This window comes from Rhyacophila brunnea, unplaced genomic scaffold (assembly GCF_057557595.1).
Source record: "Rhyacophila brunnea isolate RB1 unplaced genomic scaffold, BYU_Rbru_1.0 scaffold_10, whole genome shotgun sequence".
Lineage (NCBI taxonomy): Eukaryota > Metazoa > Arthropoda > Insecta > Trichoptera > Rhyacophilidae > Rhyacophila > Rhyacophila brunnea.
This window is the reverse complement of record NW_028232752.1, coordinates 37,022,045-37,034,468: the sequence shown is the minus strand read 5'-3', so window position 1 is coordinate 37,034,468 and position 12,424 is coordinate 37,022,045. Positions and strand designations below refer to the sequence as shown.

Genomic DNA, 12,424 nt, shown 5'->3' with positions numbered 1-12,424 from the left:
ATTTTGTCAATTGATGGGTATTTAATGTACTATAGCTCACACAAGCACAGTGTAACAAAAACAAAAATAAACAAATGAATTTTATTGCAAAACTACGTTGCTCACCGGAACTGAATATATGTAAATATGTTACCAAAACATTGAACACAATGACACCTCCTATGTATATGGCTGGAACTGCAAAATGGTAACTTTCAGTAGTAAAATTTTAATTCATTTTAATGACACCACAGTATTAATTTAAATGCTGGAATCGTAGTTTTTAGTTATGCCTATAAGATATTGAAGGAATATTTGTTTTTTTCCGATATCATGGTTTTATTACATTTCAAACTAATTAGTAATATGCAATTAAAGTCAAAACAGGTAAAAATGCAGTTCCGACCTTTTACGTAGGAGGTATCGACAATATTATCTCGTCATTGAAGTGTGACATATTAATATTCACAAAATTTGGTTTATAATTTTAATTTTGAATGTGCCTGCCCATTGCAGTAGGTATATTTTAAAATCTTAAGTAAATAGTTTTACCAAGATTTCACTGCGTAAAAGGCATGTGTTTGTGTATGTGAGAGTTCTTGGGATGTCAAAAAACTGTGTACACGTCTCCTCTTTAATTCATTTTATGTTGGAGGATTGGCGCCAAGTTTGATAGCAGCTGCCAGATACTTCATCCAAAGAAATCAGAAATTAAATGCAGTTAAAAATGAGGAAAAAGATTACTTCAATCTCACAATTTCAACACTGCAAATTAATATAATATGTACCTATACAGTGTCAATAAAAACGTCATATACACTACAATTAATAGGCAGAAGTTGTAATGAAGTATAATAATATTATGTTTGTATTTTTTGTGAGTATTGTCATGACAGTGTTTCTATTTCTACTATCACTGACAAACTGCTGCAATATGACTCAATGACTGGATAACAATAATTTATTGATTGTGTACAATATTTTAATAATATTCCATCATTCTAATAAACATGTTTGAATAATTCGGATTCTATAATATAGTGCGACAATAAATCAAACATTTAAATCGGCCATCATTTTGCGAAAGTCTGCTAGGGTGTTGTAATCTGGATCATTATCGATGTCCTCGAAGTCTCTACTCGAGTCCGTCTTGGCGAAACTGGGGTTATACCTTGAGAGAGACAACGGACAAGGCAATAGCTCCGGCATCACGCTGTGGTGGGTGATGAGAGCCGTTAGAGACGTGAATTCTTTTGTAAAACCCTAAAAAAAGCGTAAAACAGTAATTAGATGTTTATTTTCGGGACGATATCTAAGTAATATTATACTAAAAATAACTATTCATTCTCAAATATACAGATGTAAATATTTTACAAAAAAGCTTTAGGTTCCAGTATGTATACACAATTATTCTGATAATATCATTACATAATTTTACTTTGATACCAATTATTATCAGTATGTATATGAAATTGTTTTTCCCTATTTATTAACTCGTTATATAACAAACAAATTCAACCATGGTGATACCATAAAAAATGTAAGGTGTGCATATACTATTTTTTCTCATGTGCAAAAGATGTTGGATAGAGTAATAATTCATATTGCATAATTAATATGGTTGTTTTCGCCGAGTGTTTATATCACTTATCACTTATCGCTTCGAATATCTTATTCCTCCATTCCACTGTATTTCATATTTTTATTGAAGAAACATGAACAGATTATACAGTGGTTCAGTAGCCCATATTTCTTCTTCGGCCATATCTGCCCCTTAGTTGGAGCATATGGACACCGCGTGGTACCTTCAAGAATCTCTGTCGCTAGCAAGTCTTCTTGCGTCATTCCAGGTCATACCAGCAACCCGTAGCTCCACTGTATATACTCTATAGATCGTATTATTTTTTGACTGTCTGCCGTGCCGAGCAGTTTTTCATAAGGAAAAAATGGAAAAACAGCAGTAACAATAAAGGTCAAAAAATATAAATATTGAGTTCTTGAGTATTACTGTATTACTTAGGTTGGACTTTTACACGCACAAATTAGCTCCAGAATTGCTCCGATCAGACGAGGCATTTTCTCGCTACAGTGGTCTCAATCATTCTAAATTTGTAAATCGGTCAAAATGAGAGGTATGCGGAGCAGCTTCCCCCGCCGCCTGTTGAAGTCAGTGCGATAATATTATGTGTGTCACATAAAACCTAAGGACCGATCTATGCAGTTTAAATTAAATGTAATGCTTATTCTTGAAAAGTATCTGCCTGCTATTTTTTATATAAAGGGATCAGTCATTTATGCATGAATTTCGTCGATTACGTTTGTGCATCGATTGGTAAATATTATAAAAAACCAAAGAAATCACTCACGGTTATGTCGTCATTATTTTTTAATATTATATAATATACCTACCTACCTACCTCTTTATATTTATTTGTAAGACTTTTTTGTTCAAAAAAAATTTATCAATGACAGTATCTATTTTTTTCTCTCTTCAACATAAAACATTCGCATGCCATGCAAAATCATCTCGCATGCCATATGTTCGCCATCCCTGCTATAGATAGTCAGCGGCCTCCCAGGATGCTGGAATCCGGTTGGTTTGAAGAACAGGCAAGCCACATTAAGGTTCTCTTCTGGCATTTGCAGCATGTGGCCGAGTCAGGTCCAACTTCACCCAGTCTTCACCCCCGATGCGTTCTCTTATCTCCTCCTTACTCCTAAAGTCATACCACCGTACACCCAGTATTCGTAACAAACATCGGTTCTCGAAGCTCAATAAACGGTTGCTCTGAGCCATCGTTAGGTGCCATGGTTTGCTACCGTAAAGCAGCACCGTCAGAATACAAGTTTCGAATAGGCGCCATTTGGTTTTGACCGAGTACCATCGTGAGTCCCAGACACTCTGCATCGAGTTGAATGTTGCTCCAACCCCCAGGTATTTGAAGCTTCCGACACTTCCAACACACTCGACACTCACATTAAGTAAATCACTTACCTAAATTTTGTTTTCCATTTAAACATTTTTTTACTTAAAATTTGTTGACATAGCCGATGAACAGAGAGACCAGTTTGAGTATTATTTAAGTTACTTACTTTGATTTTATAGCCTTTATTCGTATGTAAAATAAGATAATGAGCTATTCCGCTGGGCTGAAAGTCTCTGGGAACCCTCAACGATAATGCAAAACATCCTGACTTAGTTGTACTCTCTCGGACCATAAATGCCCCTATTGGTTGACCTCCTAGCACCTCAAGAGCTATCTGGAAATAAACAAAATATTATGTTTAACTTTTATGATTGAAATTCCTTATTTAGAAAAGTTGACGATTTATAATATTAGTAGCTAGTTATATATTTTTGTTCTTCAACGTTGCAATGAAGTCGGCGGTGCTGAGCAATTTATCAAATTATGTGGTCCAGAAAATTCCTTATATCAAATATTATAATAATGTATTGAATAAATTCTAATAATACATAAATCGTAATATGTATATAAGGTTACCTTTTGTAAATGACAAAGATAGACAGAATAATAATATAGGTTGGTAATCTTCATTTTAACTAGTCACCAAGCAGTTTTGATCTTACAGGATAGGATATGAATCTGTATTGTAATTTCGTTTCTCGTCTCCAAGCACTCCTTGAAGAGGAGGGAGGGTACAGGGTACACATTAGAAAGACAAGTTTTAATACATAAATTATTATTGAAGGAATAAAATTGACTACCAATGTTTGTTGATTGTGCACTGTGGGGCACGTTATGTTTATTTTGAAATATTAATTGTTTCACAGAGTACAGACTTCATTACAAGTGACGTCCCGTGGAGGTAGGCAGATTGAGCGTCGCTTGAGGGCGGCAGTTACTCGAAGGGCGGCAAATCGAAGAGAATCATTTGGTATATATAGAAATAGCTACCTATACTGAGTATTTAATAACGAAAATATCTTTCCTTATAAAAATTCAGCTCACTGGTTAGAAACAAAATTATTAATTAACATAAAAGGTTTAACAGGACTGTATTTTTTGTTGGGTTCGCGATGTCTAGTTAATTTACGTTGCCCTTCGACGTCCTTGGTAACCAGAAACTACTCGAGCACGGATGAAAAAATAATATTGTAAGTATAAAACATGGGGCGGCATTTTGTCTAGGGACGTCACTGTTCATTACATACTGTTTTCATGGTAATCAGTTATTCTGATGGTATCAATATTATTCAGCTGGTAGGTTAGACAAAATAATATTGTCTGTGCAATAATAAAGAAAGAACCCAAATGAGGTGTCTAATTCCATAAAGCGATAAGTCCACATTTGGTCGCATGGTTGATTTCGCATGTGTTTAAGTCAACCAATAAGGGAACGTTCTATATTGGAAATGGCGTGTCCCATGCTGTAGCATCCGGTAAATAAATTAAAAGTGAGGTACAAGTAGCGCTACGTCCAATTTTATTTTGCCTATATTTATTACATTTAAGAGTTTATCGGATAAAACAAATTGCCATTTGGTTCTAATTTCAACATAGAATTCAACGGAAAAAATAAACTTACGTTAAAAAAAATAATTGAAGCTTGAAACATAAAAACGTTGTTTCCCGCAAATATCGGATTGTGCACTTGTCGCTTTTTGTAATTAGACGCCTCAAATGAACTCTACAACCAAACAAAATTGTGTCAGACAAACAAGTTGTCAATTAAAAGTTCTCTGAGGGTCGTATGCATGAGATTTCCAAAAACCTTATAGGCTATATACTGCACGTTTGTATGCATGAGTACAAACGTAATTCGTTGTTTATTGTGACGTCATCATGTGTCATGGTGTCCTTATAATGGCAATCTTATAAAATTTTATTCCCTGATCAATAATTCAAAATTTTGAAAATGTAAATGTGTCTGAAAGTGTGCGAACGGCACCATATAAATTTAATAATCATAAATGAATAATTATTATGAACTTTAAATAATTTATCAGTTATTTTATCACATTTATTTTATAATTCTACTCTATGAAAGGATTAAGTATTGCCAGTAAACATTTCCATTTGGTGGCAATACTGAATACATACATATTATTATGACTAACTTCACTTCAATTATGAGATGTCAAAACAGAATAAGAATAAATGACAGAAATGCAAATGGATTTAGATAACAATATATTGTAATGATCTCTGTATAATATTATCATTTATACCAATCACCGTATGACACTAATGATGTATCCAGTGTATTTGAGAGCTGTTGTGCCTTGTTTATTACAGTTATCTTACAATAATTAACTAGGTAGGTAGGTACCATAATATTTTGAAGAATGCTTCCAATTGCATATTTTAATGCCAGATACAGCAGTAGGTAGGTACCTATTTTTGCGGTCGGATCGAGATATTTTATCGTAATTTTACATATATCCATCTTATCTCTCCATGAGAAATATTGCGCTTTGACATTTGGCATTTGAAAGTGACAGATGAAGCAGCCATTTTGAATGGCGTGTGATGTCAGATTGCTTACGTAACCAACAGTGCTATACGCTATATGAAGGAAAATCGGTTAAATAGCTTATAAAGAATTTGGGAATCTCATACATACGACCCTGATACTACTATCATCATGATTTGTAAATTATTAGAAAAATTTTTTTTTTATTTTTGACATATCCAATATCGGATAAATACGATTGTATTACATGAAAAGTTTTGTAACATAATTAGGTATCTACGGGTTTAGGTTTGTTTCTTCTTTGCGTTGTAATAAATTATTAATACCGGTTTAGGCTTACTTCTCTAGGTATTCCAGCTTGAAACCAAGGTGCGAGTCTAAGTTCAGCTTCTTCTCTACTCGTAAGAGAATCACTTCTCGCTGGTAAAAGTGGCGGGGATCCATTTCCACCACACGAAGAACTGCTAGAACTAGGAATCCTCAATATTCTAGAACAAGAAAGAATAACATGTTACGCTTTATAATTTATATTTTAAAAAGAAACTTTGTTTCCCAACAATAATTTTCACAATATCATCATGAAATTTGGTATATTTGAACAGTTTAGTAGAGGTGGCAAGATGGATTTTTTCTTTGTAAGTCGCCAGCTTGGAATAATAGATTACAATAATCTCCAAAATACTTTATTTTATCAAAATAATGCATTGAGAATGTATAGTTATAAGAGTCAATCCAATTTAAATAATTGCTACAATTGCTTCACTATACTTCATTCCACCTATTTCAGAGTGCATCATATTATATTCATACCATCATTCACATGGTTCTGAGCTTCATATCACGTTGTCTATATTGTATTTAGATTGCATTCATCGCTGCTACAATGTGCTTTTCATTTAATAATTTTATCATAAAAACATAATGAAATGAGTTTGTTTTCTTACCTATTTCTTTTATTATTATTAATCTTCAACAAATCAACTTCGAAGTTGGATGACATTGTTTTTTCTACACAGGACATTGCATTATTAATATTAACATTGTCTATATGGATATGTTTCACAGGTATCGTGCTCTTCTGCATGTTGTCATCATTCATATTGGTATTATTCCTTGCTGCGTCCTTCATTGCCGACTTAATATCCGGGTCGGATATCGCTTCATTCACATATCCTCCGTTCACTGAATGTGGAGGTTTATGTAATGGACTGAAATAAAAATAACATAATTATTTGCGGCGTGTAATGAAATAGTGAATATTCTAACCCATTGCTGGCCATCTATGTACGTCTCTTAGAAACACACAAATAAATTTCTGCCATCTATGAGACAAACATCACATTACAAATATCAATTCATTAATTTTTTAAGGACGTCATAAATTATTATTAATAAATTGAGGACATTCACAACATGTAACAATATGTAAAAATATTAGTAGTAATAGAGTATTGAGAAAATAAAGAATACTGACTAAGTGAAATAGACACCATCTTGTGAACATATACAACAGCGTCTAACTGCTGTTTGAGTATTCACAGTTATATGTGGAAAATATCGATGTAGGAAGAAATTTGGTTGGTGGGGACTATTGCTCTCACAATCGGCATCGCCAATCAAGCATATTTTGATGCTCCCGATTGGTTGTATGCGTATAAGTACTACTAGGAGTATACTTGAAGTTATCAACGTCACACATATTTATGCTAAAATGGCAAAGTTCCAACTTACACCATGCAAAAGTCAGAAAAAAATACATAGATACATAATGATGATGCCTTCAATTATCCATTGATAAAAGGTTAAAAAATACTTTAAAAGTAATTCAATATAATTGTGACCACAGATAAGAATAAATATAATATAATCTATTTTACTAGGTACCAACCTACTTTACTTTAATTATGATAATAGATAATAATAATTATCAAATATATTTTACTACTAACCTAGTTTTTAAAAATATTAAAAAAAAAAAAACTATATCTACCTAATCTCATCTGTGATAGATGTCACTGTTTTTTTGGTTTGAAAATCTCGTAATATTTGAAGCTTCTGGTTATAATATTTGATATTTTGTTCTATAATAGAGACAATACTGACGGTTGCATTAACAATGTCTAACCTGGTAGGTGTATCAGGCACTAAGGGCATACTGTCGTCAGTATGTGCGGCCTGAAGGAGCAGTGCTCCAGACAGACCGAGCGCCAGCCTCTTCATGAGCGGCGGTTTGTCGGCCAGCCTCTTGTACGAGTTCAGCTCCGTCGGAGAGTTGGACTCTTCCGAACTGCTCGGGCTCGTTGACTCGTTCACTTCCCCCTTCAGATTACTTTTCAGGCTGAAAGGCAAATAGTTGATTTGATTATTGAAAAGGCAGGAAACTTAAATTAATTAATTAGCATTATTTTATATGTAGAGAAGGCGTGTCCAACCCTAGTGGCACTGGGCAGCTAGAAATGTACTTCTTTAATTTAATTTAATTTAATTTACTTTAATTGTAGTCCTAAAAACCCAGATTTCCCATCATTATGAAAAATGTACTTGTACAATGTTGGACTGTTTTTTAAAAGATAAATAAGATAATAAATAACATTATGGATGCTATATGGATCAACATGTTATGCAGTAGGTAATAATATAGATTTTCCTATTACCTATGGTTCCCTGGAAAGTGGTGGGGGTAGTGATGCCTGAGGCCAGGAATACTATTTGGTGCTCTGATCCCCATATTTGCTAAGTCGCTGCTACACTTGTTTACTTCTTTCTGTAACAATAAACATACATAAATAATAATTAATTAATGAAATTAGTAACCGTGTGATTTCGTGCTGCCACTAATTGCTATGCCAGCGAATCGGAGTATTTAGTATGAAAATAAGATGTTTAATAGTTTAGCAAATTGCTAATCAAGGAGCATCATGTCAGAATTATCACCATTAATAAACCATACATCATTTTAGATATTTTATGGGCATGGTCCAAAGGCGGGGCTTACAAGGCTCTAGCCTGGGGGCCCGACGTGGCGGGTCGACCAGTTAAATGAGAAAAACACACCATAAATTTGCTCTAACAGTAAAAAAGCCTTCGGATCTATTTTCTTTAGTAGTTATTATTAACATTTAAAAAAAAAGTGGCTGTGTGATGTAATTTGATGTGATATGGTAATTAAGGGGGATCCTATATGCCAACAGAGAACCTAGCGGAAAAATAAGAAGCTTACAATTTGAGAATTCTTTTTGATCATTTACAATTTCAACTGTATTAATTAATATATATATTATGTATCTGAAAACAGTAAAAAGATTTTTTTTTTTTAAGTCAAAGATAAACTTGCAATTGTAAAAATAAAAAGGATTTCAAGTTATACACATTTATATTTTTTTATTAAAATCGATGTTTTCTAAAATAGATATAAAAACATTAAAACTATGAATTAGTCAAAAATCTAAACGGTGAAAAATTGAAAACTTAAACTAAATTTTAATAATAAATGTAACCATAAAAATAATGTAATAATAACGTAACTTATGTACCAAATATGTGACAAATTCACATTTTTTTTACAATTGTAAGTTTATCTTTGACTTAAAAAAAAAAATCTTATCATATAATAATATGATCCCCCTTAAATAATTATAATTTACCTAAAGAATTTTATTTTATGATTAATTTAAGTGTTTTTCCTGACCAACAAAATGGCTTTTTATCCAATATGGCGAAGGGTTGCATGTCACTTGGTTACCATAAAAAGAGGTCGCGATCGGTGCTTCATAATATGCTGAGTGCCGACAACTCAATACATCAATTTGATTTGTTTAAAAATCGTTAAAAACACACAGGAACCGTGAACCCTTGGGTTCCGTGGAAACCACTTTGGGGAACACTACTGTAGAAAATCACACTGTCCTTAACCTTAGCGATAGGTAGGGGAGCCCGCCATAGATCCTAGCCTGGGGGCCCGCTTCAGGATGTGGGGGCCATGTTTATTGGTGACTATGGTCTAGTTTAGCAGGAATTTAAATTTAAAAAAACAATCACCATCTGTAATATGTACTTATTCTTAAAAAAATGTAAGTACACTATTTTTTTTGGATCGCCTGTAGTATACCTAAACTATTATGGTGTGGTGTTTAGGCAGGGTTTAATTGAATTTTGAAGGCTAACCAGCACCATCTATAAATTGTATTCTTGGTTCAATGCAAGCAGAAAAATATGACTGACAAAGCTTAGTATGCACTGTTTGTGTCATACATTAGCAGCCTACCTCCACCCCTCGCCACTGCTATATACATACCTACTTAGGTACTACTTTCTTATTGCTTCTGGTTAGGTTACTAATCGAACCTAACAAGCGGGACTTTCTATAACCGCAGATGACGCAATCGATTTGTCAGAAGATTTAAAAAGCGGTCTTGACACAGTTCAAAACAGTTTTTTTTTAAAATTTAATTACTAGGTAAGTAGAGGAAGGACAGATCTCTCTGCCATTGTGGTCACGACGAAATACTTTGGAACGGTGTTAGTGTCATTTGAAAGTAACGATACCAACACCTAAATGAGTCGCCTACACTGCCAGAGAATCTGACACCATTCTACCCATATGGCGCCGAGATTCCGGGTTGAGTAATCGACAAATATTTTCACTCTTCGCCACTGCGCAGAATAAGGCGAATAAACCCTGAATCCATCAAGAGCTTAGAAGCAATCTATAAAGTGTTGTCTTCAATAACTTATGGATAGCGAGCTTTTGGTTTCATGAAAAAATATTGGCAATATCTGCAATGCTATTGATTCTACACAATATATCAATAATAAAGTTATAGTACTACCTATCAAATATTTTATGACAATTTCGCTTTCCATAATACCAATTATATTAGAATTAGACGTAGGTTATTAGTATACTTTAAATAATTATGAAAATGCCATGCAAAGGTTTCCACGTCATTATGTTTTGTTTTGACACTTTATACTATATATTATTGTTTATATGTATCGATTTTGAATACGATATTCGGTGCATTTAGGCTAGTAATAATATATACTAAATAGTTTTAAGTTAATATTGGTTGCGATATATTAAAACTGACTGTTGATCATCAAAATAACATGCACATTATGTGCACGATCTACATGTTCATAGATGACCGCTCTACCAACTCAGCCACCGTGGGCGACATTCGAATGGCTTTAGGGTTCTTACCCGTGTTTTAGTTTACTATCATTTATTATAACTCATTCATTAGCGCAATGACGTGATGGAAAAATGTCACTACTTTACTTTTGACGGTGTGATTCGACAAGATTATAATGTACCCACCAAGTTACAATGCATAATATTTTTTTTACGTTAGGTATATATCTATACTTCAACACTTTAATAGAATTGGACTAGATTCTATTTACCTATATACATATCCAGTTAAAACACATTTAGAGGATAATATTATTAGCATATCTTTTTAATTGTTTCAATATGAACTCCAAAATTATTAAACTCGAACTAAATTAAAGCCATTTCGATGAAATATAATTGATGTAATCACTGAAGTTAAGTTTGAGCTCAAATACGTATTTGCAATTTCGAAATTTGTTAAAATAATCGAGGAGCAATATTTCGAAAACTCAATCGAAATTGATTGCCCAAGGAGATATATGAATAATAGTTATAATAATATATTATTCAGAAGTTTAATATCGAATTGGAAAAATGAGAAGCAATTTTCCAATGTCTTTAATATCGATTTATGTATTAGTATATTCATCTTTATTTTAAAATATGAATGGCAAGAGTATGGAAAAGTCCGATTTCCTTCATATGGACTGAAAATTAACGTCATATAATTGAATTCGCATCTCAGCGAAAATGGTAAATGGGAGCCAGTTTCAACATATTAAATCATGAAATATTGAGATAGCAAAAAAATAATTGAAAACAGAAATTTTCAACGGCTTAGGAGGGTGCTGTATCCTAGCTGCACTAGTGCACAACAGTCAATAAAGAGAAAGTCACCGTCGACCAGTAGTTGTGTAATGCTAAATCAGCTAAATAAAGGGTCGCTGTTTTTTAAAATTCTAATCTCCTCCCTCCCATTTCGAATTTCACTGGGCTAAGTAAAACAGTGAATATCTTTTTCCAGACTATGATAATTAAATCAATTTACATTTATTTTACACAATATGCTTATAACAGGTAATAGCATCTAAAATAAAACTATTAAATAAAATAGTATCATTCACACAGTAATTTATTAATGTTAATCGATCCAGCATCACTGTAACTTAATCTAACAACTTTAATACAAAACTCACTCTCGTTGGGTTTATTTGAATCTGGTTTATATCTGATACCTACTGAAGTATATTTGTATGTCACGCACGTAGATTCATCACATACCTGATTACAAATTTAATTTAATATACTTTGGAACATATTATACCTACCTTTGTCACCTTTACGACACGTATAGAGATTCCTTATAATCAACTCTGTAACGGTAACACTGATTAATATAGTATGCACGTAGAAATTGCATAAATCTGAATATGTGGTGGATATTTATTAGATTTATTTATCAAACGGAAAAAGGTAGAAACCCGATTGAAAAACGAAGTTTTACAGTAAATTAAAAATATATCGGTATCTAGGCACAGCAAACTAAACAATATATTTAGGTATGGTCCCAATATTTAAGCTCGATTTGATATAAATAAAAAGGATTTCAAGTTATAGGTACACTTTTATATTTTTATAAAAATCGATGTTTTTAAAAATAAATATAAAACATATTAAAACTATGAATTAGTCAAAAATCTTTACGGGGAAAAATAAATAAATATGACCATAAAATATAATGTAATAATAACGTAACTGTGTACGTAAATATGTAACAAATTCACATTTTTTTACAATAATTGAAAGTTTATCTTTGACTTAAAACAAAAAAATATTTTTTTTAATATTTTCTGATACATATTTACTAAATTAATACAGTTGAAATTGTAAATT

General features: G+C 32.6%; 1 protein-coding gene across 4 annotated transcripts in view; it reads right to left on the bottom strand.

Moving 5' to 3' along the window:
- Positions 1-304: 304 nt before the first annotated feature.
- Positions 305-12,424, bottom strand: part of LOC147079175 (EGFR adapter protein-like) — a 325,930-nt gene continuing 313,810 nt past the window's right edge. For 3 of the 4 annotated variants that reach the window (XM_085953998.1, XM_085954007.1, XM_085954016.1), the window contains 6 exons: positions 8,070-8,179; positions 7,541-7,753; positions 6,360-6,623; positions 5,756-5,903; positions 3,073-3,240; positions 857-1,242 (listed from right to left, as the gene is read on the bottom strand). In XM_085953998.1, coding sequence (XP_085810124.1) covers positions 1,033-1,242; positions 3,073-3,240; positions 5,756-5,903; positions 6,360-6,623; positions 7,541-7,753; positions 8,070-8,179 — 1,113 coding nt within the window. In that variant the 3' untranslated portion in view covers positions 857-1,032. Of the gene's footprint in view, positions 1,243-3,072; positions 3,241-5,755; positions 5,904-6,359; positions 6,624-7,540; positions 7,754-8,069; positions 8,180-12,424 lie in introns of all 4 variants that reach the window. The other variant, XM_085953990.1, reaches the window with a different exon arrangement.